Raw genomic sequence first — 16,201 nt, forward strand, 5'->3', positions numbered from 1 at the left:
AGCTTACAGGTCAGGTCCTTCTGTCGTGTTCTTGAGTCAATTTTGCACAACAGGTTTTCTGCCCTGTTTCCTCTCCATGTCCAGATGTCTTGGTTAGCCTAGGATAGCTCAAATGGCACGAAACATCCATATTCAGGCAACAATTTTTTTTTTCTCTAGATCTCCATAATGGAGTTTAAACATCTGTCTCATACACAGACACCTTATTGGAATGGAGAAGTCTTAAGCTGTGAGCTGATTCCCGCTGAAGGTACCTAGGAAGAGCAAGCCTACTTGTCAGTGGCCTTAATGTCACCATGCATGATGTGTAACTGCATGGAGGGACATTCAGAGGTCTGAAAGTGGAAAAGAAATTGAAACCTTTGCACAAGATGGGTGAAGTTTCTTGGGAAATCTCTGGGCAATTCCCAGCCTCAGCTACAGGCCTGTCCTCTGTGGAAAGATCTTAAAACTCAGTCTGTTGAGGAGATGGTTTCCAGTTTCTGAGCGGTGTTCAGTGACAGAAATTTCCCTGCAGGAACTGGCACACTGCAGTGGCAAACTGGCATGACCTCACTGATTTAATGTGCATTGGAGACTAACCTTGAGCCTTCCGTATTTTTTCTTATTTAAGCCTACGGGGAGAGAAATTAATGATGTAACTGTGGCATGGATGGCCTACCCAGCACGCAGATGAAGGGGAAATACAAATGGCTATACAATTCAGAGCCTGGGTCCTTCTAGCCGAGTCCCTGCTCTCTGATGATGGAAACTTTGACAGAGATAGAGGGAAAGAAAAAGCCTATATTGAAATATCCCTTAAAATGTTGTCCCAGCTGACAAAAATGGCTGCCTCAGGGACTTCTCAGCTCAGAGATTCTATCAGTGTTTCCAACAACCCTTGATGAAGGGTCATGAAGACACCTAATTGCTGTTCTAACCGCTATAGACATTTGGCAGATGCAATATCTCGTGGTGATGAGTTCCACCACCTAAATATGTGCCATGTGAAGAATTACCTTGCTTTGTTCATTTTGATAGTTGGGTTTGATGTAATTGAGTTCTCATATTATGAGAAACAGTGAACAATCATCCACTATTTGTCTTCTCCCTGAACTCCTGATTTTATAGACCGCCATTGTGTTCTTCCTCAGTCATTTCTGTTTCCCACAAAAATGCCCTTTTATTTAATTGTTCTTTGGATGAAAATTATCCCATATCTTTCATCATCTCTGTCAGCCTTTTCTGAACCCTTTCTAAATCCATTCCATCTTTTTTAGGCTGGGCTAATCAGAAAAGCAAACAGTAGTCAAATTACACATAAACCATAGATTTATTCAGAGTTGCAAAGATATTTTCAAGGTTATTCTCCTTCTCTTCCATTCTCCATTTCTTTCCCAAAATTCCCTAAAATGCAACTTTTGGCTGTTACTGCTGTCAAATATTGATCCTATGTTTTCATATTATAACCCCTTTTGATTTTCCCTTTTGCCCGTCCCTTTCCTGTCTCAGATACATATCACATATATGTTTCATATATCCCAACAAAGCCTCAGCAGCATTTTCAGTAAGGTCTTGCAAGTGTTGTGCTGTCCCTGTCAGATTTTCCCATCGAGATTCCCATCTTGTGATGTGCCAGGCTCAGGGTGTGCAAAAAATCCTAGAGGAGGGTGTTGGGGCAGGACCACCTGGGTTTGACCAGTGGTGTGGCAACCCTAGGATGAAAGTTTCATAGATGGAGTCAGGGGAACAGAGCTGTGGGACTTAAATAGGCAAAACAGCTGGGCAGGATAGAGGAAGGAAAACAGAATTATCAGGGTGAGATGACATGTCAACTGCGGGGCTAACCAGGTCTAAATAAAACTACTGGAGGAAGCAAAGAGAGACCCAGATGAAGGGAGATGAGAAAGCAGAAACTGCCTGGGGGTGTCCAGACATCCCCTGAAATGGGGATGCAGAAATGGAGTAGCCAAATACATCCAGCTGCTAAAAATGCTCTTTGCTTCCTAAAGAAGTGATTGGCTTTTTGCAGTGTCTCTAGCTAGCTTCTTTAGCTACCGTGTGTCACTGGTAAGATAATTCCCAGGCTATTTGTTAGGCTGGAGTGGGATCTGGAAGAGAATATCCTTAACCGTTTGGGGAGCCTGGGTGGTCAGGCACAGATCACAGGGCCTACTGAGGTCCATTGCCTTCTCTGGCCTCAAAAACGGTGCTAAACAAAGAAGCCATCGCCAAAAGTATACTGATGCTCCAACCTCCAAGGCAGTGTCCAGGCTCTGCCCAGGTTTAGCTCTGGTGCACGGGGACCCAAATACAGCAGCTCAGCAAATGCTGAGTCTCATATGCTGACAAGTTCATCACAGAGTCGAGAGCAACCAAAATACCGAGTGGAGGTTTCTCCCAAACCTCAGTAAAAATTAAAAAAAGAAAATAAAAATAGTGATGAACTTTGTTGGGCAGTTATCAGCAGGCTTTTAGGGAAGAACCTTATCTCACTGCAATCGAAGAACACACGGTCCACACAACTGCACTTTGGATCACGGCCAGCAGTAGGAAGGTGCTTTGCAAATCACCTGCTCACTGGTCGCCCCCCAGAGCAATATAAAGCCTCTTCTGCAGCTGGAGGTTGTCTTGCCATGGGGAAGGGACACCAAAGCCTTAGGTGAGAAAAGGGAACAGAACCTCTCCCAGGACTGAGGTGCCCTAGCACTCTTCCCCTCCTGAATGGATCTGCTCTGCCCAGGCAATGCCCACCCAGCACATGGAAAGCCTGAAGAGTAATAGCCCAGATTTTGGTGGGCAGGAGGTACAGATTTGGGGATCCATGGGGCACGGGAGAGAAGGAGGCACTGGGAGTTGCACAGGTCACATACGATCCCTATGAGGCTGCGTTAAGAGATGCACAGTCTTTTAAGGGCTTCTGTGAGTTGAGATTGCTGAGCCAGACCAGCACCATCCCGGGCTCTGACAGACACCAGGACAGTGTGGCCCTGGACTCTGACCCTGTCTGCATAACTCGGGCTATACAATGTTCTTAATGGATTAAACTTGGGGTGAGGAAGGATGCCAAAAGCAACATGCCCAGCCCCAGCCCTGTGGCTCCAAAGGCTCATCCAGTCCTCATGGCCATGGCATGTGTCTTCTTGGAGAAATCAACAGCAAAGCACTTAATGCTTTCTTCCTGACAGCCAAGCAGGGCAGCAGCCTGGCTTGACAGTCATACAGAAGGGAAAGAAATCCCTTCCAAAAATGTGAGCAGCATCAATCAAGGGCATCCTTTGCTGTGGCCTCGCCAGGGGACATGGCATCCACCCCCCTTCCCCAACATCAGTCTGACTGAACCACACAGAAGCATTAGCAACACACACAGTGAAGTTGTGACAATCTTTCCCTGGAGCTGCTGAGTTGCTTTTGGTGGCTGCTCGCTCCTCCGCCTGGAGCTGTGCCTGAAGGACAGCCAGTCTTGGGCCACGTTTGGTCATTTGCATGGTAAAGACGTATTTCTAGAAAACTTATTGGATGTTTTCAAAGCTCTGTTTTTCCCTTCACCGCATTTCAGACTCTGCTGTATGATATTACTCTAGTGTCCTAGACGTGAGGCAGGTGTTTTTTCTTCTTTTGGTGTTTTCCTCTTTGTGCTTTCCAGCTCAGAGTCCTTCCCATGATCCCCATCCCTGAGACACCAGTGCCCAGTGTCTAGAGGTGAAACCAGGCTGCATTTTATGAAATGGAGTACCTGGAGTGAGACGGGAGCATAAGAAATGCTATTTTCATTTCACCACGGGTAGTGGGTTTGTGAGTGATGCCGGAATTTTAACTTTGAAGAAAAATGAAAATTTTCCAGAGAAACCTTCAACAAGCTAAAATTTCAGTTTTGATTTAAAAACTCTACTCTGATGGAAATACTTATGCTACTCTAAAAGGTGGCGGAGGAACCAGAGCTTGTTCCTGGCCACCAACTACCTTCCCAACTCCTGCCCTTCTCCTTATCCATGGGTCATGGCTGAATCCAGCTTCCTTCTGCTCCAGGGATCACCTCAGAAGAGACACTGCTGGTGGTATCCCTTCATCCCTGCATGGCACAAAGCTGAAAGTATCCTCTTCTGACTTATTTTTATCATAAATTCTTGTATGTGGGAGTGATTATCCTTGTGAAATTACAAAAATGTCTTTGAGAAAAAAAAAAAAAAAGGTGGATAATTTGCAGGTTTTTCCTCCTTCCTCCCTCCTCCCTTACACCCTGTTTCAAAAAATCACACTGCAACAATTCACAGCAACGTTTTAGACAGGTTTGTGCATGTATTTGGTACAAACAAACAAAAATATGTGCATTCTGTTTCATAGAGCTTACATCAATCTGACAGAACTTGAATCACAAAATGGAAATACTCTGGCTAATAAATACATCTGGGGATGAAAAATAAAAATCTATACATAAAAAATTCCAATGTCTGCTAAAGAAAATGTACACTTATATACACACTGTAAACAATAGTAATGCAACCCAACTGCAGTCCAGCTCAGGCTGACAGGGACCTTCCTTCCCCCTTAAAAAGGGGTTGTGAGAGTCTACTGACATAAAAGCTGCTGGTCACCATCCTCAACACTTGGTTTGTTGAAGCAGCAAGGTCTGACAATGCAATAGAGACACGAAGCCAGTGCAATGAGGTGAGAGCTGCTGGATAGCCAAGGTGTGGGTACTTTGAGAAATGGCTAATTTGGAGAAACGGGGCCATACCCTCAGCTGGTCACACCCTTCTGGGTCCAGAGAAGTCAGTGGCATCAGGACAAATTTACCTCCTGAAGGTCTGAGCTCGTTTTTCCAAACTTGGGAGAGCTTGAAGATTAAGGGAATCAAAGAGAAATGCACAATTTTAAATAGGTCATATTTCATACAACATTGTTCTTCCTTGCCTGCCAGCAAAGGCAGCCCTGTCTACTCTAAATGAAGCTCTACACGAACAGCCTGAGTCCAGTCCTGGCTTTGCTTATTTTGATGCAAGATGCTATACGAAATGGGGGGCTCTGGCTTAGGTGATAAACAAGTATTTTGCCTGAATGCAGCACAGCAGAGCTCAAGACTTTGCTACAGCATCTGTTAGGGTAACTCTCAGGGCCAGATCAAATGCAGTAAGTAAACGAGCTAGAGTTTGGGCACTTATGTGTGTATGTGCATACATACGCTTAAACAGACTTTATTCTCATTTTCTCCCTTGTAGGTCTGTAAAGAATTGGGATGGAGAGGCAGTAAACCTCCAGACTAATCTTTGTTTCCCTTCTGGATGCTGTCAAGGGGCTAGAGGCTGTAAATGTAAATATTTCAAAATTGCAAAAAAAGAAAGAAGTGTATTTAAAAGATCACAGGCAAGTGTAAGCAACACTGTCAACTCATTTGTGGGAAAGAACTGCTTGCCAGCAATTGCTAAAAGCCCCTGCAAATTCTCCATTTATAGCAGAATGTCTGCTATTTTGGAGATGACACATATTTATAAACATAGTAAAGTGTGTATCTGTATCTGTATGGTCATGGATGCGCACGTTACCATGTGCTATGGGTGTCTGGCCATGGAAAGACACTAAATAAATCTGCTCCTAAGCATCAGAGAGCATTTAGTGGCAAATGGCCATCTTTCCCCTTAACTAGACTTTCACTTCTGATGATACCTGTATCAGCTCATCCTAAACTGTGTCCCCGAATTGCTTACATTATGCATGTGCATGTGTTAGACCTGCAATGCAGGGTCCAAAAATGCAGATCTGGGGGCATTTACTCCCTCTGACAGTGGCATGTGTGTGTACCTGCATCCTGAGAAGTGGGTGGAAGGTGGGAGAAGTAATGCTTCCACCTTGACCTTCCAGTCATCTCTGGTCTTCAGCAACAGCCCTCTCCCTGATGCCATCTTTGCGATGTCCCCAGTGGCCACCAGTGTGCTCTCCCATCAGGATCCCTCAAAACCCCAAGAAACCAGTGGCAGGTGCAGTCTTCACATTGCAAAATGACTTTCTGCGTCACCCCATTAGCACTGTAGGGTCTGACTTCCCTCGAAGGCCAAAGAAATTGGGAAAAAAAAAAAAAAAAAAAAAAAAAAAAAAGCATTTTTCCACAGAGGTTCCCATGGGGCATTAGGCCTTTGCTTTGGTAGGATTGAGCCTCTCAAGCTGGCAACATCTGGGTGATTGTGCAGACACTGGAGGACATGCGGGCAATAATGAGTCTGGGTTCAGTGTAAGTGCAATGCTGCCTATGTGCCTTGGTGGGATTTGCTGCTGGGAGGAAAATATTTGGACAAAATCTGCAGGTCTTTGCGCAGTAATTTGTCCAGTTTGGAGTCTTGTATTGATTAAAGGGCAGAAAGGTGTTAAGGGTGTCGAGATAGGGCCAACTCCAGATATATTGTCTCAGTATGTGCTGTACAAAAGAAGTAAAAAATAGAAGAAGTCCAACTTTTCCTCTGTTCTGATATCCTTTAAAGCAAATGAACAGCAGAAAGAAAGGTGACATTCTCTTTGCTATGCGTAGAAGCCTTTAATCTTCCTTTGATAGCCACCCTTAAGAGGATTAGCTAGATGTGCTGTAGGCACATTCATGAAAGACTCTTAATGGGTTTGGGGGACAGTGCTGATGTGGATGAGTTTACATCCAGGACACATTCAGTGTCATGCTTAAACTCCTTGAGTTCCTGTTCCCGTCATCTGGCTCGAGACACTGCACCTCAGATCCAGACTTTGCTTTTGTTGCCTACGTGTCTCCTGCCTCTGCTCACAGCCCAATCTGACAATCAGTCTCTGTGGCTCACTGTCCTATCTGAAATTTGATAATACCAATGCATGCAATACATGGCCAAGTAGAGTCTGAGTGACCGTTTTCTGAGTTGCAATTCATGACTTGTGTGAGCCTGGGTGAGGTGGGTCTGTCATGACTCCAACCTCCCTGAGGTCCCCGGAGGAGGCCGTGGTGCCATCCTGAAGGAAGTTCACGCTCTGGGGCTGTGATCAGGGCAAAACCCCCTTTATTGACATTGCTTTTGACCATGCTTCCAGACATAACAAAGGCCAATTGTTGATAGCCATGAAAGGCTTTGATGTATCAAGTACATGGGAAGCCACTTGGGAGAAGAGTCATGGGCATGTCCCTGACTGGGGAGGGAGCTCCATGAGGGAACTCCAACTGCACATCAGCTCCATTTTAGCTTTGTCTCTATAGGTAGTAGAAACGTGCCCCAAACTCCGCTATCCCACCTTTCCTGAGCCACATGCAGGTTGGCTATGGACCTGAGCGGAGCCCTTAGGACGCATCTTTATTCCGTGTTGTTTGAAAGAGACAACAACAAGAGCAAGAAGTGACCGACACCAAAAGAAGCTGCTTTCTCCCTGTGTCACAGATGGATCTGCACTAGAACAAGGTGGGTTGCAAGTGTTTCACTGGAAAGTGAAATAAGAAATGCATCACAGGTTGGAATTAGAGAAGAGAGACCTGCACACCCATTGGCATGAGTGTACACGTTTGGGCTTCTTCTCTGGCCTAAACCCAGGTTATGTGGAAGGGGCAAAGCCGTGGTCACTGCAGACATGATGGCTGAGAGCTAGGGTCCCCCACCCTGTTTGGGAATACCACAGTCTGCTTTCCCTCCAAAGCAAAGGCCTTGGCTGGAGGTCCTGTCCAGCCCTACAAGCTCCCAACCCATTACCTAAAGGATCGACTGCCAACTGCTGCTTGACAGAGTCCTCTCTGGGTGCTGCCTCTGGATGGAAACATGATCACATGTACTAAGGCAGGGTTGGCATCTTTTGGGGTTTGAGCTTTCCATTAGATTTATGGTGGTGTTTTTTTAAGGCAAAGGAGACATCCTGGTTTCCCTTAATTGCACAGCTTCTTCCAAAGTCAAAGATAACCATCCATTGGAGGAAACAGCTCTTGTCCTAAGGCCATATCCACCCCACATCTTCCCCTCCTGCTGAGTCTCATTAAAATGGGATAATGCCATTGATTCTTATTTGAGGAACCCATAATCCCACAGAAGGGGCTGACCTCCTTGTGGGGCATGCTTGTATAACCTTTGGGCAACTGCATTTTATACCTGATTGCTGCTTCCAGTCTGCCTGACAGACCCACAGATGGTATCCCTTCACGTTTCTGCTAGATACACCTAAAGAAACCATCAACTGCTGTCCCAGTGGCTTCAAATATCTGTTTCTCTTAACCCGCAGCAGTCTGTTAAGTCATAGGTTTGGTAGTCGATGGTTTCCGTGAAGTCATGAGGGATCCCGATAGAGACAGACTCCACCTCTGGTTTGTAGGTGGCTGTCACCCCCCCTTTGCTGGAGCCACCCCGGATTTTGTTAGAAAGGCTGTTCATCTTCTCCTTCAGCTGAGTGGATGCTGGTTTCTGAAAAGGAGTGAGCATTTTCCAGCCCTTGAAGCTGAGTGTTCGCCTCTTACCGGCTCTCTCCTGCAAGGAGGAGTTAAATATGAATGAGCTGTTCAGGGTGTTAATCCTGGGCCTCAGGTCCGTCTCAGAGTCTTGCACCGAGCTGTTCATGGAGGCCCCTCGCCAGTGGTGGTCATAAACACGCCAAATGGGCCGTCTCCTCCGGTGGCATTGGCACTTGAGCAGCCTGATGAAAGCTCGTTTGAACTCTTTGCTGGAGCACGGGTAGATGATGGGGTTCACGCAGCTGTTGAAGTATCCCAGCCAGAAGATAACTTTGAAGACAATTTCCGAGGGCTTCAGAGATGGGAAGAAAGAACCTTGGAAGAGATTAAAAGAAATACGGTTAGAGGAAGGGGAAGAGTATGACAGCGCAGGGTAGCAAGAGTGGTGGTCAACCCAGTCTGGAAGAGGTGAGACCTGCAGAGAAGGCTGAAGGTGTGATTCTGCTATTAGGTCCTTGACTAACAATGTTGTTGCCACCAAAATGAAGATCTGGCCACTGCAGGACTGCAAAGCATCAACCCTAAAGTGATAATGATGGATAATACTATGTCTTTGGCAGGACCTTCTTAACCCCCACTGCAGAAAGGCTCCCATCAATGGTCCCAGCACCCTCAAACGCAGCTGTGAGCCACCGTGGCACGCCCAGACAGCTTGGAGGGAGGCTGTTAAATGTTGCAGGAGCCACACAGGTATGAGGGTTTGTGAGGATGGAAGATTTTTCTCACACCTCTCTCCAGATAGATAACCATCCAGCTCCGCCCCCCCCCCCCCCCCCCCCCCCCCCCCCCATCTAGCATGCACCATGTTTAGAAGGGGAGCCACTCCAGAGGAGAAAGCTGTCACACAGGACCCAACAACCCCAGGGCCAAATCTGTTTACCTCACTGTGGTTCAACCATCCTGCTATGAATTGATGCAGGACACTTGTATCCAAGAGATACCTGACACACCTGGCAGGGGGTGGGTAGGGGTAGTGTTGTTGGCTGCTTTCTGAGACCCTATAGCAGGGGCTGAGGGCATAATTTTGGGGAACAGGTTCAGTGGTCCCCAGGACTCCCTGGTTTATCAGCACGAGCAGCCAGGCCCTCTCCCATTCCATATCAGACAGAGAAAATTGTTGCTCGACTGGTTTGCAGTTCTTGGTACCTGACTCTTCCTATGTGTTGCACTGCACAGTTCAACACTGCAACGTAAAAGGATGGATACAGCCCTGTCCCCTTCACTGATGGAAGAGCAACACCTCTTCCCCTCCTACACTCCTGGATTTTGGGTCATCAGTGTCACACACTCTCTGTTCAAATTTTGCAGTGATGCTAAGGTGGACTCTTAAAGTGGGGGGTCAGATTGTACCTACTACCAGAAAACTTTTTTGTCCACCTCAACCCATATTTCTGCTTTTGTGCTGGAGGTTCCCACTGGTTTCCTTGGTGAAAAAGCTGGAGGGTTTTTTTGCAGCCAGAAGATGTCAGTGTTGCTCCCACATGGCCCCATCACTTAGCATTCCCTACTCAGATCTGAAATAACTTTCTGACTCAAGTCTTAATTTCTTTTAATTTTAGCTCTGGATGACAAATTGTGCCGCCATGTGACTGAGCGCTAATTTGTATTTTAGTAAATAACATTAGCTCTGGATATCATTATTATTTTCCCTGTGCTTAAAACCCTGGTGTCAAAACAGTAAAACAAGTGCCAGAAGACAGAAATTCAGGACTGACACTACACAAAAGCTCCCCAAGCTGTTTGCTGTAGAAAAACCATCATCCAGGAAACCCAGAGCACTGGTTCCAGCAAAGCTTTTGTATACCCATCCCTAAAAAAGTGGAGAAATTACACTTGGACTCAGTATTAGGTACGTGGGCTAATCCTTCATGGGGACGTGGGAGAAGAAAGACAGATCTCAGTGTTTTCTGATGGTTAGGCAGGGAAAGCACAGATGCAGCCATGCAGCTTAAATATCTGCCGCAGGCCAGCCCAAGTCGTAGGGCTGGAGTACAAGCTGGCTCTCAGTATGTGCTGAAGGAGGCATTGATTAAGGACAGTAAACAGAACTGATGTCTCTGTGCTGGAAAGACCTGAGGCTTTGTCATGGTTTAACCCCAGCTGGCAACCAAGCCCCACCCAGCCACTTGCTCACTCTGCCCAGTGGGATGAGGGAGAGAATCAGAAGAGTAAAAGTGAGAAAACTGTGCATGCAAACAAAGCAAAAGAAGGAATTAATTCCCCACTTCCCATCGGCAGGCAGGGTTCAGCCATCTCCAGGAAAGCCGGGCTCCATCACGCGTAAGAGTGGCTTGGGAAGACAGACACCACCACTCAAAATGTCCCCCTCCTCCTTCTTCTTCCCTCATATTTATGTGCTCAGCATGACGTCATATGGGCTGGGGTACCCCTTGGGTCAGTTGGGGTCAGCTGTCCCAGCTGTGTCCCCTCCCAACTCCTTGTGCACCCCCAGTCCACTCACTGATGGGGTGAGAGGCAGAAAAGTCCTTGACCCTGTGTAAGCCCTGCTCAGCGGTAATGAAACCATCCCTGTGTTATCCACACTGTTTTTAGCACAAATCCAAAACAGAGCCCCAAAATGTTAATATTTTTCATACCTACTATGAAGAAAATTAACTCTACCTGGGCCAAAATCACCACAGGGCTTCATGGAGCTCATGATATTTGCAGTATAATGAGCAGCCACTGGTGTGGTAGCCCATGGCTTTGAACTATGGACACCAGAGTTAGGAGTCTGCAGAGACAATGGCCCCACCTTGGGCTTTTTTTCATTAAAGGTTTTTTTTTTCCTTCTGGGACAGTGGTGAGCTTTATAGGTTGGTGCTAGGCTGCTTGAATCACAACATCCATTCCTAACCACGGTAGAAACACCACCCCTGAATGTTTAGCCAGGAGCTTTTAAACACCTCAGTGGTGCTGAGGACAGTCCCCTTTGCACCACCAGTAGCATCTTCTCCATTCTCCATCCGACCACGGCTTTGACCCTTCCTCCTTTCTCACCCTGCCCCCAGCCCACCACCCTGGACCTACAGGCACCATCCGATGCTTTGGGCAATGTGGACCAGTGGCGGGTTTCCATGCTGTGGCATCAATTCCTTTCCTCAGTCTCAGGTTTATCAATATTGAGTGGGTCTGTTTTCCTGCCCCAACTGTCTTCCTCTCCATCCTGCAGGGAACCAGCCTCTACCCAGAGCCCTGTGCTGTCTGCAAGGGATCCCCGGCTCTCAGGCCTAAGACATTGCATTGTCCCAGCTTGGCCTTGCCATAGCTCAGTGTGAGCATTTGGGTCTAAAACAGGTGAAGGAGCTCATTAATCATGTAATCCTACTCATAGCCTTGTTGGGGAGAGGTTCCATACCTCAGTTTCCCCACTGAGGGAAAAGATTATCATAATCTCTTTCACAGTGCTGTTGTGAATCCTGTTTGCAGTGCGCGCCGGGTTCTCAGAGGAGCTGCAACTTTATGTAGCATTTTTTAACTTTAACAGAGAGGAAAAGAAAACAAAAAGCTATGGTAACAAAGCAAATAAAAGAAGGGTCTCCTTAGAAATGAGACTAGTAATTACTGCTTGAGCCAGGCTACTTAAGAGATTGGTGCTTGCTTAAACAGCCTGTTTGTTGTTGAAATAATAATTTATATCTGGTGTTTAGCAGTTCATTGCACAATGCAGTTTCTGTACTACATGCTTTGTCTTTTGCATCCAGATAAAATATACAAATTGAAAAGAAAAAAAAAAAAAAAAAGCCCCGAATTCCCTGAATCTCAACTTTGGCTGTTTTTCCCCTGCTAGAACCTTGTGTACATCTGAAGACAAGGGGCTCATTACCATCCTCATTACCATGCAAATAAGCGTGCCCCTTGGAAGAGACGTGTACTGAGTGCATCCATAGTTTCCTCATTTGATCACTCTGGGATGAACAGAACTGGGCAGGGAGTCCCCAGAACAGGTCTTTGTCTGGGAACTTTGTACATGCTGCAGCATCAGATTCTCTTGATAAGCACTGGGAGGCTGCACGTAAGGAAGAGTTGCGGGGTCTTATTTAGGGAATGAGCAAAGAAAGGAAGCAATTAGCTGTTGCTTTCAGACACAAAATTATGCAACAACATTTTGAGAGAGGGAAGGTTTTTGGACGGGGCTTTGTAACTGTTACTGTGTAGGAGCATCGATGTTAAGATGTGGGGAAGACAGTACTGAGTAATGGATACTTGAAGAGCTCAGGAAACACAGGCGGATGTATCCGAGGTCCAGAAATAGAAAATGGGAGTAAAACATCTGGTATAACAAGACAAAGTGATGAACCAGCACTTTAACCTGATATCTCAGTGCAAGAGAACTTTTTGATGATCTGTCCCCAAAAGCATCAAAGCCAAAACAGGGCCACATCAGCGAACACAAAGCCCAAATGTAGGACCTGTGTCACAATACGAGTTTGTGAAACCTGGTCTTGTTTCAAAGAGGAGCTCTTCCTACTCCCTCAAATCATCTCCCTGGACACCTTCTGGGCATTGAGCTTAACACTTCATGGCAGAGCTTGGTAAGTTTTCCAAAGGGGGAGGGGGAGGTGCTGACACCCACCTTGAGGACATCCACCCGTGGGGTGTTCTCGGTGTGGTGAGCAGTGCAGTATGTGTGCTGGGACGCAGCAAACCATGCTGTGCTGGAGCATCTGGGACCCCAGAGCCCTCACAGGGAGAGGACAATGGAGACGTGACTTGCTCTGCCTGAATGGGACTGCTGCGTTTCGGGGTAGTGCTCCCCGCAGGGAGGTCTCCATCCAACCTAACCAAATCCACGTGTGAGACACAGAGACAGCCTGGAGAGCAGGGACAGACCTCTGAGGTGCTCCTTCTCCATCCTGACTGCATACCCAGTGATGGGATGGAGCTGCTTTGTGAGAAAGCTCTATGTTGGCTCATAGAGAGCCCACTGAGGTCTTGATCTTCTCCTAATAAGGCACAAATTATATAATTAATACTGCTGTGGGACTTGAAAGTCCATTTGGGGCCTTTATATCTTTTGTCATTTTATAAAAGGTCATTCTACATCTTGTAGTCTGAATCCTAGTGATAGAGCTGGGTCTGAGCAAGGACTGCAGGTCCTGCTGTAACCCTAGCTAATTATCTTCAGGGTCATTAAAAAATTAAGGAAGCTGCAGGTGAGCTCAGGGAGAACCTGCCCCCACAGTGCAAAGTGACCAAAGTCACAGTCTAAACATGATCTGAAGATTGGATATCATGTTTTTGGTGGTGCAAAAGTTGGGCCAATAAAGTATGTGATCTGAAGTGAAAGCAAGAAAATAATTTATGTGGTGTTCTTACAACGTGTGTGTGTGTGTGTGCAGGATGTGCATAGTTGTGTCTATACTCTGGGTGTATCTACACAATTTTTCCTAGGTAATGTTACCCTGCTCACATCTGGGAAAAAAACCAGCTAGCTAGAAATCTCTGAGGCCGTGGACATGTGTTGGGTGGCTAGCGGATGCAATCTCCCCTCTACATATCCAAACACATACCCCATTATTTTTCATTTGTTTGAGTGAGCACAATCTTAGGATCTTTCCTTGTCTGCACTTCTCCACCCTGCCCTCCCCATGACTCACTTGAAGGTGATATCACTGGATTGTTTGGAGAGTTGCTGGTCCCAGTGTTTAGCGCTCAAAAAATTAAAGCAAAACAAGAAAAGAGACAAATGCACAAATGAAAATGGACCCAGTCCAATCTAAATTCTGGCCCTGGCTTCCAGTACGCAGGCAGAATCTGTGAGCAGGCTTGCTCTCTGCCGCAGTTGGCAGAGGCATCTTTGTTTTAAAAGGTCCCCGTTTTACAGCATGTCCTGAATAGTCCATGGTGCAAAAGTGCTGCAGACGTGATAGCAGGTGGGTAAAACAAAGTGCCCGAGTCATGCCCCAGTGCTGTCCCATCATGAATGGGAAATGTGAGCACCATTGGGTTTATTCACACTGACAAGGGGCCTCGCTGTTGCTTGGTGTGGGCTTTGTATGGGGAAGGATCCTGGACAAGAACAACTTATGGAGAGTTGGAACTTGTAGGAATGGAGAAGCTAAAGAGGGAGCTGTTATTTACTGCCCTTTCCACTACAAGACTCATCACAGGAGAAGGAGGTTAGTGGGTGGTAGGTTAAAAGCAAAGAAGAGGGGACAGTTCATCTCACAGCATGTTGGATGCTGCGGATGTCCCTGCAGCAGGAGGCTGAGCATGCTAAAAAATGATTGGCCAAAGTCGTGGAAAACTGAAAATCTACCAAGAGGCAAACCACTTTGTTCCTGAGTTAGGAAGGTCCAGAAAACCATATATAGGATTAGGCCTGTAGTGGGGACAGTTGTCCCATCAACTGAGCTTCTCCTGAGCGTGACCTCAAAGGTCAGGAGGGGTCTGAGGACTCAGGATGTATCAGAGCAGCAAGTAAAGAGGATTGCAGCTCATATAGGAAAAACCCTCATGCAGGAGGTACTGTAGCTGCCAAAGTTCACTATGGGCTCTCCTGGACAGAGAGTCAGCTTCTTCCTTCTTTTTTTCTGTCTCTCACAAAGTAGATTAATTAAATCTGGTCCAAAGTAATAATGAGCTGCCACTTTATGCTCATTGCCCAGCTTGTACCCCTCCTTGCCAGGTCCTTGCTGGGCCCCAATGATTGACAACCTCCCTGAAGAGGCTGCCAAGCTGTGGAATGGGCTAGATATCAGCAAGGATTTCTCCCAGGAGACGGGGAGTCTCAGCTTCTGACCAGTCTTTCCTGACCTTCTCCTTCATCCGCTATTCATCACCTCTGCTGGGCATCTGTAGGCGTACCAGGGTCCCTAGAGGGTTAACACCTCCTTGCAGCTGGTGGCTTGTCTTGGAGTGATGGGGGAGTTCACTGCCCTCCTCAGAGGGATCCAAGAGCTGCTTGGCGTAGGGAGGAGGACAGCATGTTCGCAGTGACTCCGGCATTTTCCCTGGAGGACGATGGCGTTGGGATATCGGGTGGAATTCCTCAGGCCTGTGAGCCTTCCAGCCAACCCCATAAAAAATGTCACAGATAAGCGACAGCTTCCGTCACGCCAATGAGCTGCCTTTGTGCCTCTCTGTGCACAGACATGACTTTTTGCTCCAATTTCTGTACTGTGATCTGGCCAAGAAGAAAAGCAGGGAGAAGTCACCCCTCCCCTGCTCATTGCCGACCTTCTTGGCAGTGTTGCATTGTCCCACATTGATGGTTGGGGTGGCCCTCCCGGGGGGCCCCTGGCCATGCCAAAGCCCGTGGTGGGGTGTGCATATCTGGTGTGCGGGGTCCCCATGGGGAGGGAGGGCAGCCTGTGGTGTGGTGGGTCTCGGGGAAGCTTGGCTTAGGCTGAGGGTGGTTGTAAAGGCAGGAGAGGCCAGCCTGGGTGGGGTTAAGGTCTCCAGAAAACACTGTCATTCTCAAGCAGGATCTCAAAATTGAGGACTGAGTGCAGTTTGCCTGTCAGCACAAGAAGGATAATACAGCAGAGCCTTGCTCTGATAATTTACTGGCCTAATTCATAGTGCCCAAAACTGTCCCCTAACTTCTAGGCAATATGGTCACAGTGGTGTCTCCAAAGCTTTCCTCTAAGTTGCAGCACGTAAGTAGGACTTTGGCTGAACCTGCCCTTCATTCCCCTCAGAGCTCACATTGGAGCTTTTCTCAGAACAATCCCATCAATCTGGACCGCTAATGAGAGTCATTGCCATGAGGATGTTTCTGAGGCATCAAATTTCCTGAAAATTGTGGGTATCTTCTGTGAGTCACCTAATTGGATTTAGGTA

At 47.0% G+C, this 16,201-nt stretch overlaps 1 protein-coding gene across 1 annotated transcript in view; it reads right to left on the minus strand.

Annotated features, from left to right (window-relative positions):
* Positions 1 to 6,089: 6,089 nt before the first annotated feature.
* Positions 6,090 to 16,201, minus strand: part of ADRA1D (adrenoceptor alpha 1D) — a 53,682-nt gene continuing 43,570 nt past the window's right edge. The window contains exon 2 of the mRNA XM_074903708.1: positions 6,090 to 8,728. Coding sequence (XP_074759809.1) covers positions 8,160 to 8,728 — 569 coding nt within the window. The 3' untranslated portion in view covers positions 6,090 to 8,159. The remainder of the gene's footprint in view (positions 8,729 to 16,201) is intronic.

The sequence above is a fragment of the Athene noctua genome, chromosome 4 (assembly GCF_965140245.1).
Source record: "Athene noctua chromosome 4, bAthNoc1.hap1.1, whole genome shotgun sequence".
In the NCBI taxonomy this organism is placed as follows: domain Eukaryota; kingdom Metazoa; phylum Chordata; class Aves; order Strigiformes; family Strigidae; genus Athene; species Athene noctua.